The 13,932-nt window shown below is 42.1% G+C and overlaps 1 protein-coding gene across 1 annotated transcript; it reads left to right on the top strand.

Moving 5' to 3' along the window:
• The first annotated feature begins 2,267 nt into the window (after positions 1 to 2,267).
• inhbaa (inhibin subunit beta Aa) lies at positions 2,268 to 13,423 on the top strand. Its single transcript, XM_029756176.1, has 2 exons — positions 2,268 to 3,195; positions 10,668 to 13,423. Exons 1-2 carry the CDS (start codon positions 2,754 to 2,756, stop codon positions 11,462 to 11,464), a joined length of 1,239 nt encoding a protein of 412 aa, XP_029612036.1. The 5' UTR covers positions 2,268 to 2,753; the 3' UTR covers positions 11,465 to 13,423.
• Positions 13,424 to 13,932: the final 509 nt, after the last annotated feature.

The raw sequence follows: 13,932 nt of genomic DNA on the forward strand, positions 1-13,932 counted from the left end.
TCACTGGAGGAGCACACATCTGGTGAAAGACTTGCTCATCACTTTCTCAGGGTGAATAACACCACTCCAACCCTCCGCCCTCACTCTCTGCATTCGTTGGGGATTTGATTTTAATGGGGTCTGCTCTGTTCCCCCATCGCGATGGTGAGGGATGGCGTAACTTGAATGTTGCTGCACTCCCGGCATCCTTTTCCCGGTTATTTCTCCCCCGGCGTGGAGACAGAGCGAACCCATCCATCACACACGGCCGTGGCCCCTTTGTGCCATCACACACATAATGAGCATAATAATAATGATAATAATACTCATCATCAAACTCTATACTTTATCTACTCTATCTTGTACACTAAAAAGTGTTATAGGAAGTAACTATAACTGATACCTTACCTCCACATAACCTGCTGTCTTCCCCTGCTCTCACACGTACATACATACACGCAATCCGTCTCACCCCCGTCCTCCTCTCAGCAGCAGGGTGTCACACACAGGCAGCTGCAGCCGCTGGCTGGCTTGAGGACCTCCTGTCTTTTGCTGTGTGACATGATACGGCCACCACTGCTCTGCCTGTCCATCACTGTCCCACGGAGACTTAGTTGGGGGAAGACTTTTCCAGATACTCTGAGGCAGTACATTTTTCAGGAGTGGAATGACGTGCTAGCTTCACCTATTACGTGTTTCATAAAGATACTGAGGTCCTGCAGCGACAACTCAGAGTGGAAGGAAGTGACCCCTGACCTTAACGAGAGAGAGTGGTGGACAGCAGCCAAACTGCAAAAGAGAGAGAGAGTCGGGGCAAGTTAAGGAGGTCAAGAGAGGGGGAGAGGAAACATAAAGTAGAAAAGAATGACAAAGATAAATGGAAAAACATCAGAGTATGTGGGTGAATGTACATCATATGTCCACAAGAGGGAGAAAGGGAGTGAGTCTTCTCTAGGACATCTACAGTGGATCCTTAATTTAGTTTACAAGATAGATATAACAATACACACTGCAGAGTATGATATATCATCTGTAATGTAGCACTAAAAGCATAACATTTTTCACCTGCACATAATGTTCCACATAGTCTATAGCTGCTTAGAGGTCTGGAACTACAATTAATTTCAATGCAGTATATGTAATCAAAGACTTTGACCATTTGAATCAAAAACAACCATTATGGTGCATACTGTAAGCTCCTGAAGTGCTCCAAAAATTGTTTGCAGATAACATCCGTAAACATGAACAATTCAGAAGCTAATTTGACTATAACACAAGACGGTGAGTCATCGTAGCTAGTCACTATCCAGAGCTGTTATAATATCAAGTTAATTTCTATTAATCAAGTTCAATGTCATATTTCGTAATGCACTCGGGATGACTTTGCATGACTTGGAGTTCATTTTTGGATACACTGACGACTCACACTAGCCTCCTGCTTTGCCTTTGATGATGTAATGTCGAAGAGTCACGGAGAATCCCAGCCGTCTGACCTCAACTCATTAAAACAGGAAGTTAACCCCGTAGTCACTTCCTGGTGAATCGGCAGACTGGGCCTAACTTCATACTGAAGTTAGGAAAAACAAAACCAAATCATCCCATCCACGTCAAACTGAGGAGAAATACATGGAAAACAATGACACAACATGGGTAATAGTGGGTTTGACGCATTGTGGAGTTTTTGTGTTTTGATTGGTGTTTACCAGTGACCACAAATTCTGCATTTAAAGTGAACACATGTCCTTTAAAAAATCCTAATATTGTATACTATCTAGCCATTGTAACCAGACAAGGTAATCATGCCCATCTTCAAAATGAGTTGAATATTTGTACTTTAAGAGTTTCAACTTTTAACACAGTCTAAATACATGTACACAAGCCATATCAAAACTTCTTACTGTACATCACTGCAAACAAATGTGTACAATTATATAAGAAATAATTCAACAACCATTTGGTCGAATTTAACAGAAGTGAGTTTAACAGAGCAAGTTGAGGTTGGCAGCAACAAGAGACATAGCAACAAGATAAAAAACATTTGAAGTGCAAATAATTTGCCACTAAAGCATTTTCAAATGTGATTAATCAAAATTGACCAAACTTTTGAAAGCCTTCCACTGTGAGACACAGTACAATCCAAAAAATAAATAAATAAAGGCAAAGTTAGTGAAACACATGAGTCAGAAGTAGTGAGATAGTAAAGGGTGGGATCAGGAGGAAGGGGAGGGAGGAGGAAGGTATAATTACGGTAAGACACAGGGAGAAGTACAGAGGGAGAGAGAGAGAGAGAGAGAGACAGCAAAGACAGAGCCCTGCCCACTCTCACAAAACCATTCAACTTGTGCACAGAGAGCACTCCCAGACCTCTACAGAGAACTCCACTTCCCTGGGGTAACCTTCTGAAGACGACTGCCCTTCCCACACAAAACTTCCCAAAGGACCAGACATCCTCTCCGCTCCAACACTGGCAAGACCATCTTCTGTCCACACCTCTCCTTCTCCATCCAGCTCTCATTTTTCAATTCTAGGATTATAATTTTTGGTTCTCACTTTTCCTTCAGTTTAAGGTGTCACTTTTTAAAAACTTTTAGTCCAAGTCTTACAATATTTATTTGTCCAGAGTTTTTTAAGTATACCTTGTCTGGAGGATTTCCCCTCACCCCTCTTTTGGCAGGAGGACCTACACTTTTTCTGCCAATCATCATTTCGGCTGCCAGTTGGTGCGTGCTGAGTTGCTCTTAGTTGTCCGGACAGCAGACCTCGTCTCGTCTAGGATGTCTCCTCTGCCCCTGCTGAGTGGGATTTTTCTGCTCTTTACCCATAGCTGCGCCGGTGGCAGCTCTTTGCCCATGGCGGACTCCTTAGCGATGGGTGGTGGCCAGACGCCACCACAAACCCAGTCCCAATCCCAGCTGGCACCGGAGGTCACCAACTGCCCGTCATGTGCCCTGGCACGGCTAAACGAGGAGGAGGATGGCGGCAAAACCGACGTGGTGGAGGCAGTGAAGAGGCACATCCTCAACATGCTGCACCTGCAGGCGCGGCCCAACGTCACGCACCCGGTGCCCCGCGCTGCTCTGCTCAATGCCATCCGCAAGCTGCATGTGGGACGCGTGGCCGAGGACGGCAGCGTCCAGATTGAGGACGAGGGCCAAGGGCGTCTCGACCCCGCCGACATGGCCGAGACGACTGAGATCATTACCTTTGCAGAGGCCGGTGAGTGCCACAGGTGTGTGTGGTGGGGTGGTTGTGCGTGCGTGTGTGAGTGAGAGAGAGATAGAGTGATAGAAAGAACAACAGAAAGGTTATTGTCTAAGGAGGCAAAAAACTAACAGGCAGCCTTGCTAAATGCTACAAAGGCTATAGGACTGAAATCCAGTTTGGCAGGTTTGCAGACCTAATTCTTTGAGAGGAGGGGGATAGTGTCTACCTGCTTAATTCCACCTGTGCGATAGAACAGTTCAACCTGTTGACTCTACCCGGAGAGGTGCTTGCATCCTCCCCTTCCCCTGCCACCCCTCCCTTAAGGTTCTTAATGACCTCTTGCTGATTTAAAGAATACCAATTATCTGCTTAGAAATCCCCCAGGCTTGAGTCCCTCAGCTGTGAAGTTATTCAGAGTAGTGCGGTCGCACCGGGAGACCAAGCGAGTGCTTTGCTCAGAAACGGTAGAGCGAGCGAGAGAGAGCGAGCGAGCAAGCGAGAAAGAGAGTTATTGAAAGAAAGGCTCCTCAGGTTAAACAAAAAATAACTATTATCCAGTTTCTGCCTCTACTCCGTTTTTGTTCTTCCAAGACGGGTTTAAAGATGGCTGTTGTCTGTGGAGTGATGTGTTCAAAGGTGCTGTCAAGCGTGTGATGTGTAGAGAGATCTGGGTCTGCTCTGCCTCAGATAGTCCAGGAGGGGGAAATGGGATATAGAAAAAGCTGAACTGTGTCAGCAAAAGAACATTGTTCCTTTTTCCTTGCAATGCAAACTGTGACTGTCATTGAAGGTGCAGAATGTTTTACGGTACAGTATTTTGGAAAGGGTCAGAGACAGAGCTATTGGATTCCTAAAAACAGCACTGTATAATTGGCGAGGTGATTTTGAGTGGTCTTGGGTCTGTGTCGCAGCGGGGGAGAGAGAGGAGTGCTTGAATGAGAGTGTAAAGGATGTGCACTCCAAGTCATGACTGACAATTGCAGTGAGTTCAAGAGCCTCTCTTCACTAGGACTTGACAGACTAAATTTAGCGAATCCCACTGCCGTACTTACACTCACACAGTGTATGTTTAAAACCAATACTTAGACTTCAATGAGAATTTCCCTCCTTGTGTGATGTCAAGTTGTTGTTCCTGTTATGTGGTAAAAAAAAAAAACGGAGGTACAAGCAAAGAATTCTAGGAAAACTATGTACATTTTCAAAGTAGGCTCTTCTTGTATAGAGGTAGTTAAATAGACTTAAGTTTCCAAGCTTTCATTTAGGAATTCTAGAAATGTTCATTCTAGAATGTGTTTTACAGTAAACTTAGAAAAAGTTGTCAAGTTGCTATAACATGGCAGTGAAAGCAACACTTTGCAATTCAGAATTTGGAGAAAAACGTGTTCAAATAATTTGACATTGATTGATTCATGTACTGAGGTTATGTGAGTCATGAGGTTGAGGAAACAAAGCCGAGTCAAAAAATACAGCCGTTTTGCTACCTTCCTTGCAGTAGAATATGCTATGCTGCTCATTACAGAAGCCAGTTTCCCTCCCTGACATTTTCAACAGCATACACTTCAAAGAACAGTTTAACCATTTAGGAATACCTGAGTCAGAGAGTACAGATTTGAGCCAGTTTGCAACAGCAGGAAAATAATCATGCAGTAACAGGAAATGTGAATTATGATGTGGATTACAATTCATGGACATTTTTTTGTAGGGAAAATCAAGTTTGACATTTTAAAGTGGAAATAAAGCAACAAAAAAGTGATCAAATTAAGATCCTACATCTGTATGCCACCGTAAATACCATGTCTCAAGTTCACATCAATTCGCCACCATAAATACCATGTCTCCAGTTCACATTAATTCAACAGACAGACAAAATATTATTACACCAAAGCCTTAGCATAAATCAGCAAGCCGACAAAAAGATATGCAACATTTCCAATTGGAAATATAGTTCCAACAGTGACATTTTGTTAATTTTTCTGTTATGCTTATGCCTACATTTCTCATTGATACATCTCTTAGCAAGGCTTTACCATGCTATGCCCATATACACCACATGGGGATACAGTCTGGTTCATATCCCTTGATCGCATAATTTGCCCATACTGTGGCCCTAGTTAAACAAATATTGTCTACAAATTATTAATCAATAATTTGAATTAAACTGGATGCAGTCACAGCTAATACATTGAGACCAAATTATTAATCATTAACCTATTTCAAAGCCCAAGTGATCATAACCTGTGAGTAGTAAATCATTCTATGAAATCCATTTGTGACGAGAAGTTGATGTGGCCTGACTTTAGTCACATAATCTTTATTCAGAGTAGTTTTGACATGAGTGGGCTACTCAAGAAATCTTTCAGATTCCTGTGTGGGTCACTATTGGGTTCCACATTCACGTTCTCCGTACTTGATTGCTTAAATATAAAAAACATAACATTCCCCTTTGATATAAATAGGCGTTTGAATTAACTTTAGATTAAAAAGTAAGAGTGGCCTCCCACACTTCTGATTGGGGGTCTTTCATAATAATAAAAAACATGTAAATAACTAGGGTTAACCGTGCAGTAGGGGCATTCTGCTGCATATAATTGCTTCATTCAACAGAATATGGACCCCAATAATTATTTTGGGCTGTTGGGACAGTCTCCCATGAAAGAACCTTGCTCACTGGGGGGAAAGTGTTGAATACTGGTAGTGCCAATTTCCTCCACAGTCTGCGTTCACTCTCCCTTTCAACTCACCTACCCGTGGAGGACAGCAATTAATTAAACACATCATTAGTGAAATTCCGATGTCCACATTTATCTTCCGGTCACAGTGTATCTCTCACCGCACCGCATTCTCCGGCCATGTTGATTAGGCTACATAGACTACAGGTGTTTTGGCTTAGAGATAAGCATTAGACAGAAGATTTAGATTTGTATGAGAAAACAGTTATTCTCTGCCTATTAGGTGAAAGTTAACTAATTGTTCCAATAAAATGGCCTCCTCGGTCATGCATTTTGTGTATTCAGCACTGTTATCAGTTATCAACCTCAAGGACTCCTCTTACAAGGACTTGAGAGGCTGACATTGACTTGGTCACATTCCACATCAGTTACAAAAGAGTGGCTGTCTTCCCATGCCTCTCCAATAATTTATTATTATTATTATTATTATTATATTTTTTTCATTTGTCGGGGGTGCTGCACCCTCAGCCCCCCTACTTCCCGCATCTATGGTCTCATCTCTCCCTTGGGAAGTGTACAGATGTAGGATCTTCATTTTAGCCAGTTTATAAGACAATTGCAATTCATCAAGTCTGAAATGTCAAATACATTACAAGTTTAACATTTACTGCATTGCAAAAAAGTTATCCTGCAACATGGTGATCAAATTAAGATCCTATATCTGTATATGCAATGAATGAACCATCAGTGCTGCTAAAAGTAGAACACTAAAAAAGCATTGCCCCATAGACATATTGAAGGAAAAAGAAAAATTCTCAACGTTTTTTTTCATCAATGCTGTCACTACCATTCATTATTGTGCTAGCAGTCAGAGCAATAAAATATGTTTAGGAATGTGATGCCAAAGCCCTTTATAAGAGCCTAGGCGTGACATGGCCGACTTGGTCTCTTTTCTGATGTCTCCAAATTATGATTATGCTGCCAAGGCCTACTCCAAAAGCGCACCAAGAAAGTGCCCCGACTCTAAGACAGGCAAAACGTTGATTCATAGAGACTGTTCTAGTTCCTTTATCGAAGTCCAGCCAAACAGAAATTATTAATAAAGCAGCTAGATAGAGACAGAATGTCTCTCACTCTCCCACTCTTCAAAGGTTAGAGTGTTTCTCCCCACTTTTCTCATTGGTCTTGAGAGTGCCTTGGCCTGTGATGCCTTGGCCTGCTGTGCCTCAGAGTGAACGCTTCCTGGGTTTGGGTGTCTAATTGTGTATACGGGGTCATAAATGAAGCCCACCGCTGGTTCATCTCCTTCCAAAGAGGCCAGCACAGATTATTTTTGCAAGTGAGACAGTGGAGTACCAGATGGCAAGGCTGAGAGTCCAAAGAAGTAAGTGAAAGGGTTTACTTGACCGATGGCACAACTGACCTTTGCAATTCCTGTGGTCAGTCGGTGGTCAGTTGATCAACTCAGCCAAGATGGAATGTTAGTTTGACGTTTTCCAAAGGGTTACAATTTACAAATCCGTGCATCAATCTAAGTAACATAATAAAAAAAAATCTTTCTTTTTTTGCATGGGCTGCATCTCAATCCACCACATCTGCTTATGCCAGCCTTCCACATCTGCGGTGGAAGGTGGCCGAGCTACAGCAATGTTTGGAGAGCTCTTGTACAAATAACCCAGTGTTCTATGAATGCCATTAGGATATACGTCCCCAAAATCGGTCTTCTCACGAAAACGTTAGCGTCTAAACAGTTTGGCCTAAAAACTAAAATGACAACTATATGTTTTGCTCTCGACCCCCACAAGTGTCATAGGACTTGTCTAAAGGTAACCTGGTTCTGGTAGAAAAAAATGAATGGAAGTATGGAGGTTTTGTGCCGACAAAGAAAATGAAATATATGTCCAGAAAACAACAGATATTTCCAGAGCTTTCTTATATCTCCTAGATATAGGACAGACACTTCAAAACCTTATTCCTTATGATACATTTTTTGACTGTCTGTTTTGCCCTTCATGAATGTGTTATTCAATGAGCCAAGGCTTAGACTTGTAACCTGTAATAGTGTTTAGGGAATGCTATTGGAATGACTTCAGGTACACATGAGATAGCCTCCAACATTTTTATAAGTTTATCACAAGACAATTGCAATGCGTGTTTTAGAGGCATTCTTAAAATGTAACTGATTAAATTTGGTGGTGGGTGATAACATCTAACGTATATCCTAATGGCATTCATAGAACACTGGGTTATTTGTACAAGAGCTCTCCAAACATTGCTGTCATTGTCATTAGAACATACCAGGAACATTCCTGGAACATCTTGAGAGCCACATATGGCTGTTAGAGCAGGCAAGTACGAAATTGAACAGCGATCCACTTGGGAAGAATGAGATGATTGGCCCTTTCAGAGAAAAATGCAGCTACAATTCTGTGAACAACGTTACATTTTTCAAGAAATGCATTCAGCCTTTTACTTATCAAGATGATAATTCATATAATTCAGATATTTACAAATAAAATGTGGTTATACCTGATGCTGTCCAGGAGACAGTAAGCCGTAATCTTTCAGTGCTTGATCTATCAAACCAGAACTCTTAAAAAATTGCAGCTGGCAAAGAGGCAAATATGAAAAAGAGTACTCTGTTTAGTCTGCTCTGAAAGTAGGTCTACTAGTGGACTTTGAGTTGGCAGGTATTACAGCTGCTACAACTATCTCCACCGCAACTTGCAGGTCACCTCAGGTTGCAAAAAAATCTGATAAAATGACACAGATTGTATAGGATTGAGTTCATGTGAATCTCTAGGCATTTCTGTTGAACTCAAATTAGGCAGTAAACCTTTATAAAATACTTTCCATTTCTCTTATATTGGTAAACAAGATATGCCTCGATAGTGTGTTATAGTGGCCTCTCTCTGGTTGTTATGTTTTTCATGCAAGGGATGCCTCAGGAGTGGCTGTGGGAGTAATAGGACTCCATAAAATATGACTGGAACCTCAAGGATCAAAAAGGTAAATTGGATAAAGAGTGGGATTATTGGACACATTAATTAGGAGAGTATTTGGATAGAAGAGAACCCCCCCACTTATGCTCCTCTAAGCTTTCAGGTATTTTGAGCCCATCCCTCACTCCATTTTTTTTAAGACAAGCAAAGGGGGAGGTAGGAATGTGTCATTGTTATTTTCTATCTTTGTGTGTGCGACAGCTGCGCAAACTGTCCTTCTTGTCAGCACAATTGGTGTTTATTGTTCAGGGATTACTGTACCTCTCTTTAGTCTTTTCCCCTTCTTTTCGCACAAATGTGTTCAGGAACCATGTTGAGCAGCGGTGTACTCAAATGTACTTCCAAGGGCGGGTTTTCTTTGGGTTAGGGCCCCCTTTGGTTTGTACAGCTTAGGAAACTCTAACGCAAGTCCCATTCTTTCGCCTCAGTGCAGGATTAAGAAGGAACAATGACGGAGCCACCGCTGGCAAACGCCCATTATTTTTAGGCTGCGTTTGTGATGCAGCGGCTGTGTTTGGACAGATGGGTATGGTCTGTGGACACGCACAAAAACACACACACAGAGAGAACTGTCGCCATTGTTGTTGCAACCAAATGTGGGGTAAACAAACAGAAAGCATTGATGATGACCTCCATGGAAGTACTAGGAATACTTTGGGACTCATTGGGATTTCTTAGAGGGAGAGTCTACAATGACAAATGCTGGCTGTCCAACTCAAGCGACATTTGTGTAGTTAAAAAAACAGACCCATCTAATAATGACATCACAGCCACTGAGGACATTTAGCTCAGCAACAACACGCAGTGTCTGTCCACAAAAAGAGAGGAAAGGAATATCTTACTCTGAGCACACAGAGCCAAAGTTAATAGCCAGAAAGTGAGCTTCACTGTATGTGCTGTTGAGACATCACTTTGTAAAGATTTGCCTATGTAAATGCAAGGGATTAGCCTAGACGTTCTAAATGATCTGTTAGAAGAAGCTTTCCAGAGGCTTGCTCCATGCTTCTGCTTAGGGCCATGGACATGAGCCAGTTTTGATCCAGAGCTGAGAGATTTGAGCTCAAATACACCAGCAGGCCTCCCATAGTGACACTTGTGAAGACACGTTGCCACATCACAAGTGAATTCACATCTGCCTGTGAAAAGGGTACTTATTATGGGTAATAACTGACATCCTTCAACCTCTTACTGTACATTTCTGAAAGACTTGCCTCTGGCTATTGTGTGCTGCCATAATGATCACCAGTAAAGAAGACGCAAAATTTGTTATGCCATGTTGTGGTTTTTAAACCACAAAATTATATTCTGTGATAGGTTTGTTAAGTATGTCATGGACAGTCCTCTTGTGTTGTGTCATGCCATGTGCTTGCTCGTGCTTGTGAATGAGTGTGTGTGTGTGCGCAGTGAGTGACTGTGTACATGTCACAAAACATATTTGCATGTTGTACCCAAAATGTACATTTGACTCTCCCCTGTAAATACTTTTCACTTTGTTGTCAGCATTGGACATAACACATTCATTTCCAAATGACGTTCCCAGAATTGCTGATTTATTGAACCTAAAAAACAGATCAGAACTTTACTGTGTTGAGTCATGTCAAGCAAGGCAATGCTAATGATACGTGTGCCATGCCTAAAATTACTCTGTCCCATTGATGTGGCCCTATCACACCCCATCAGACTCAGATGTGGCCGTTGCAGTTCAAGAACCAGGCAGTAAAGCCTTTACTTACACTGATATGAGCTCAGACTTTATTACAGAGTTTTACTAATCTAATCCTCCGATCCTCTCTCTACTTCTCGTCCTCTGTAGGCGACTCCCAGGGCGCGGTCAACTTCCTCATCTCCAAGGAGGGCGGCGAGCTGTCTCTGGTGGAGCAGGCTAATGTATGGATCTTCCTCCGGCTAGCCAAGACCAACCGCAGCCGTGCCAAGGTCACTATCCGCCTGCTGCAGCAGCGCCGTGGTGGAGACGGCCGTGAGGAGACGGCGCCGGTGCCGTTGGCTGAGAAGGTGGTGGACACGCGGCGCAGTGGCTGGCACACTTTTCCAGTCTCGGCCAGCGTCCAGGCCCTGCTGAAGCGCGGCGGCAGTACACTCAGTTTGAGGGTCTCCTGCCCGCTGTGTGCCAACGCTGGCGCCACGCCCATCCTGGTGTCGGCCAGTAGCGGCCAGGAGCGGGAGCAGTCCCACCGGCCCTTCCTGATGGCGGTGGTGCAGCAGGGTGAGGGCGGTGAGCCACGGCGGCGCCGCAAGCGGGGCCTGGAGTGCGACGGCAAGGTGAGTGCCTGCTGCAAGCGCCAGTTCTACGTCAATTTCAAGGACATTGGCTGGAGTGACTGGATCATAGCGCCAGGGGGCTACCACGCCAACTACTGCGAAGGCGACTGCCCCAGCCACGTAGCCAGCATTACAGGCTCCTCGCTGTCCTTCCACTCCACTGTCATCAACCACTACCGCATACGGGGCTACGCACCCTTCCAGAACATCAAGTCATGCTGCGTGCCGACGCGGCTACGCGCCATGTCCATGCTCTACTACAACGAAGAGCAGAAGATCGTCAAAAAGGACATCCAGAACATGGTCGTAGAGGAGTGCGGCTGCTCCTAAATGCCTAGCGGAACTAGTGGGGCTGGGAGGTTGGTCTCATGCCCAGAGAGAAAGAACTAAATGAAAGAAGAGGAGGTAGATGAAGGAAGGAGAATGCATTGCGTCACTGTTCTTCTCCCCTTCTCCCTTTATCTCTCGCTCTCTCTTAAGCGCATGACACTTGTCAAGACCGACTTCTATTTGGACTTGATGACTGGCTTGTTCTCCGTCGTTGGCAAGTCCAGGGGGTATCTATAACTCAGAGAAGTCTCTGCGGCACTTTCAGAAAAAAAAGAAAATAATATTTAATATATTTTTGTTACAAAACAAAGAGATTGAGGTGAGAGGATATTTATGTGACCCAGATGCGGTGTAGTTGCTCCTTTCATGCACTGCAAGACGAGAGACCATGCGAATGAGGTGCCTGAAAAATCTCAAAACTATGCAACTTGTCAAGTATTACGATTTGTATTTTTATTTTGCCTGTTTCATTTTCTCAATTGTTTACTTTTTCAAAACAAAAAAAGGAAACGTTTTTTTAAGTATGTTTTACGTTTGTTTGAGTGTGCCTGTGTTTGTGTGTGTGTGTTGAGAGATACTTGAAAGAAACAAGTTTGACCAGATGCTGGAACCAAACATTTCTCTATGTATAATTATTATAATTTTTTTATTGATAATAATATTATTCTTTGTTGTTTTTAAAAACGTTACGAACGTTTTCAGTTTGCACTATACCAACATTCTGATCAGCCTAGTCACAAATATAAATGGTATTCTAAAAGAGGTTAAAAAGCACTTATGAATGGACAAATCAATAGAGCACGTGAGTTTAAAACATTTCGAGAACACGTAGACACATGTATGACTACAGCATTTTTTTGACCACACCAAAGAGTTTGTGTGAGTGTTGCCAACCATCATTGTGAGGCTGTTAGCAATCACTTCACAAAGACGTCCAGGTCAGCATTAGCATAGCCTAGCATCAGTGCCCAAACATTCCTTCAGCTCCTGCACGTAGACTTCATTTCCCATAATGCTTCATTCTAACCTATGTTTTTCACACACTACTATGTTGTTGGAGAGTGTATTATTAATGTAACTGAAAAAAAGCACTTACTGTAGTCCAATGTTGTTGTGTTTTGGAGGAAAATGAATGTGTCCATTGAATTTGGAAATATCCTGAAGATCTAGTTAAAACGGTTTAATATTTCCAAATATCTCACCAAATATTGGAAGGTCCCATCTTACAACAAGTAAAACAAATTGTTTGGAGAGTTGGTTTCTTTCGATGTCTGAAATTAAGCAATTCGAAACTTAGTAACACTTTATTTTACTGCCCACTGTTTACCAGGTAGTTATTTAGAATTTGCCTTATTAATACATAGTCATTACACTTCGGCTTCTTTGAGATTCATTGACACAAGCTTCACAATATATCATTTGGCACTAGATACAGCAGGTAATTACCAGTTGTATTGAATTCTATTTCAATGTTGATAGTGTTGAAGTCCTGTACAAGAAAGTATCCATTGCACATAGATTCTTGGTTAATACCATGTAAAGTATACACATTTAAAACGGGATGTCAAATAAAGTGTTACCGAAACTTTCTCTCACAAAGTTGTGTCTTGAAGTATAGACTCATTAACCATTATAGAAGCACAATGTATCTTACACTGTGCATTGATGCATACAAAAATATTAATAGAGAAAAAGTTAAAAAAAAGAAGAAAAAAATGTGGTTGTATTTGTTTTCATTTTCTTTTATCAATACAAAATAATTGACACTGAAACAAGTGGACTAAGAATAAAAAATTATATTTTATTCTGTATATATGGAAATCCAGATACCAATATGTTGCATTGCTTTGTTGTACAAATCAAAAATGTGCTTGTGGCTAAGTTTTCTATCTAATTTATTTTAAAGTATTTTTGTTTTGTTTCGCTTCACCATTAAAGTTAAAAGGATGTACACTAAAACAGAAATGTGTTGTTTTTGGTTTTGGGCAATCTCTGAAAAGGTGTTCTAAGCATATTCAGTCCAGTGTGGTAATTGCATAAAACACAAAACAATGGGCTATCATAAGCATAAACCATAAAAGAAGATCTGCAATATATTTGACCTTATGTGTGAGCGCACACACACACACACACACTCTCACACACACACACACACACACACACACACACACACACACACACACACACACACACACACACACACACACACACACACACACACGCACACACACACATGCACAAGAACTACATCATCATGGAAACCGTCTATCAGATACTAACTCAAGTCTTTTTTATATTATTGGTGTTGAGTTGATTAACTGAGACATTGGTAAGCCCATTGACACAAAACACCAATGAGAGCAACATGAAAACCAAGGACAGGCTGATGTTCTGGAGAGGATATTTTGCGTGCAAACGCTTGCATGACTACTTACTCACAGAGCATATGGTGTCTTTCATGAGTAGAC

This window comes from Salmo trutta, chromosome 6, assembly GCF_901001165.1.
Source record: "Salmo trutta chromosome 6, fSalTru1.1, whole genome shotgun sequence".
Lineage (NCBI taxonomy): Eukaryota > Metazoa > Chordata > Actinopteri > Salmoniformes > Salmonidae > Salmo > Salmo trutta.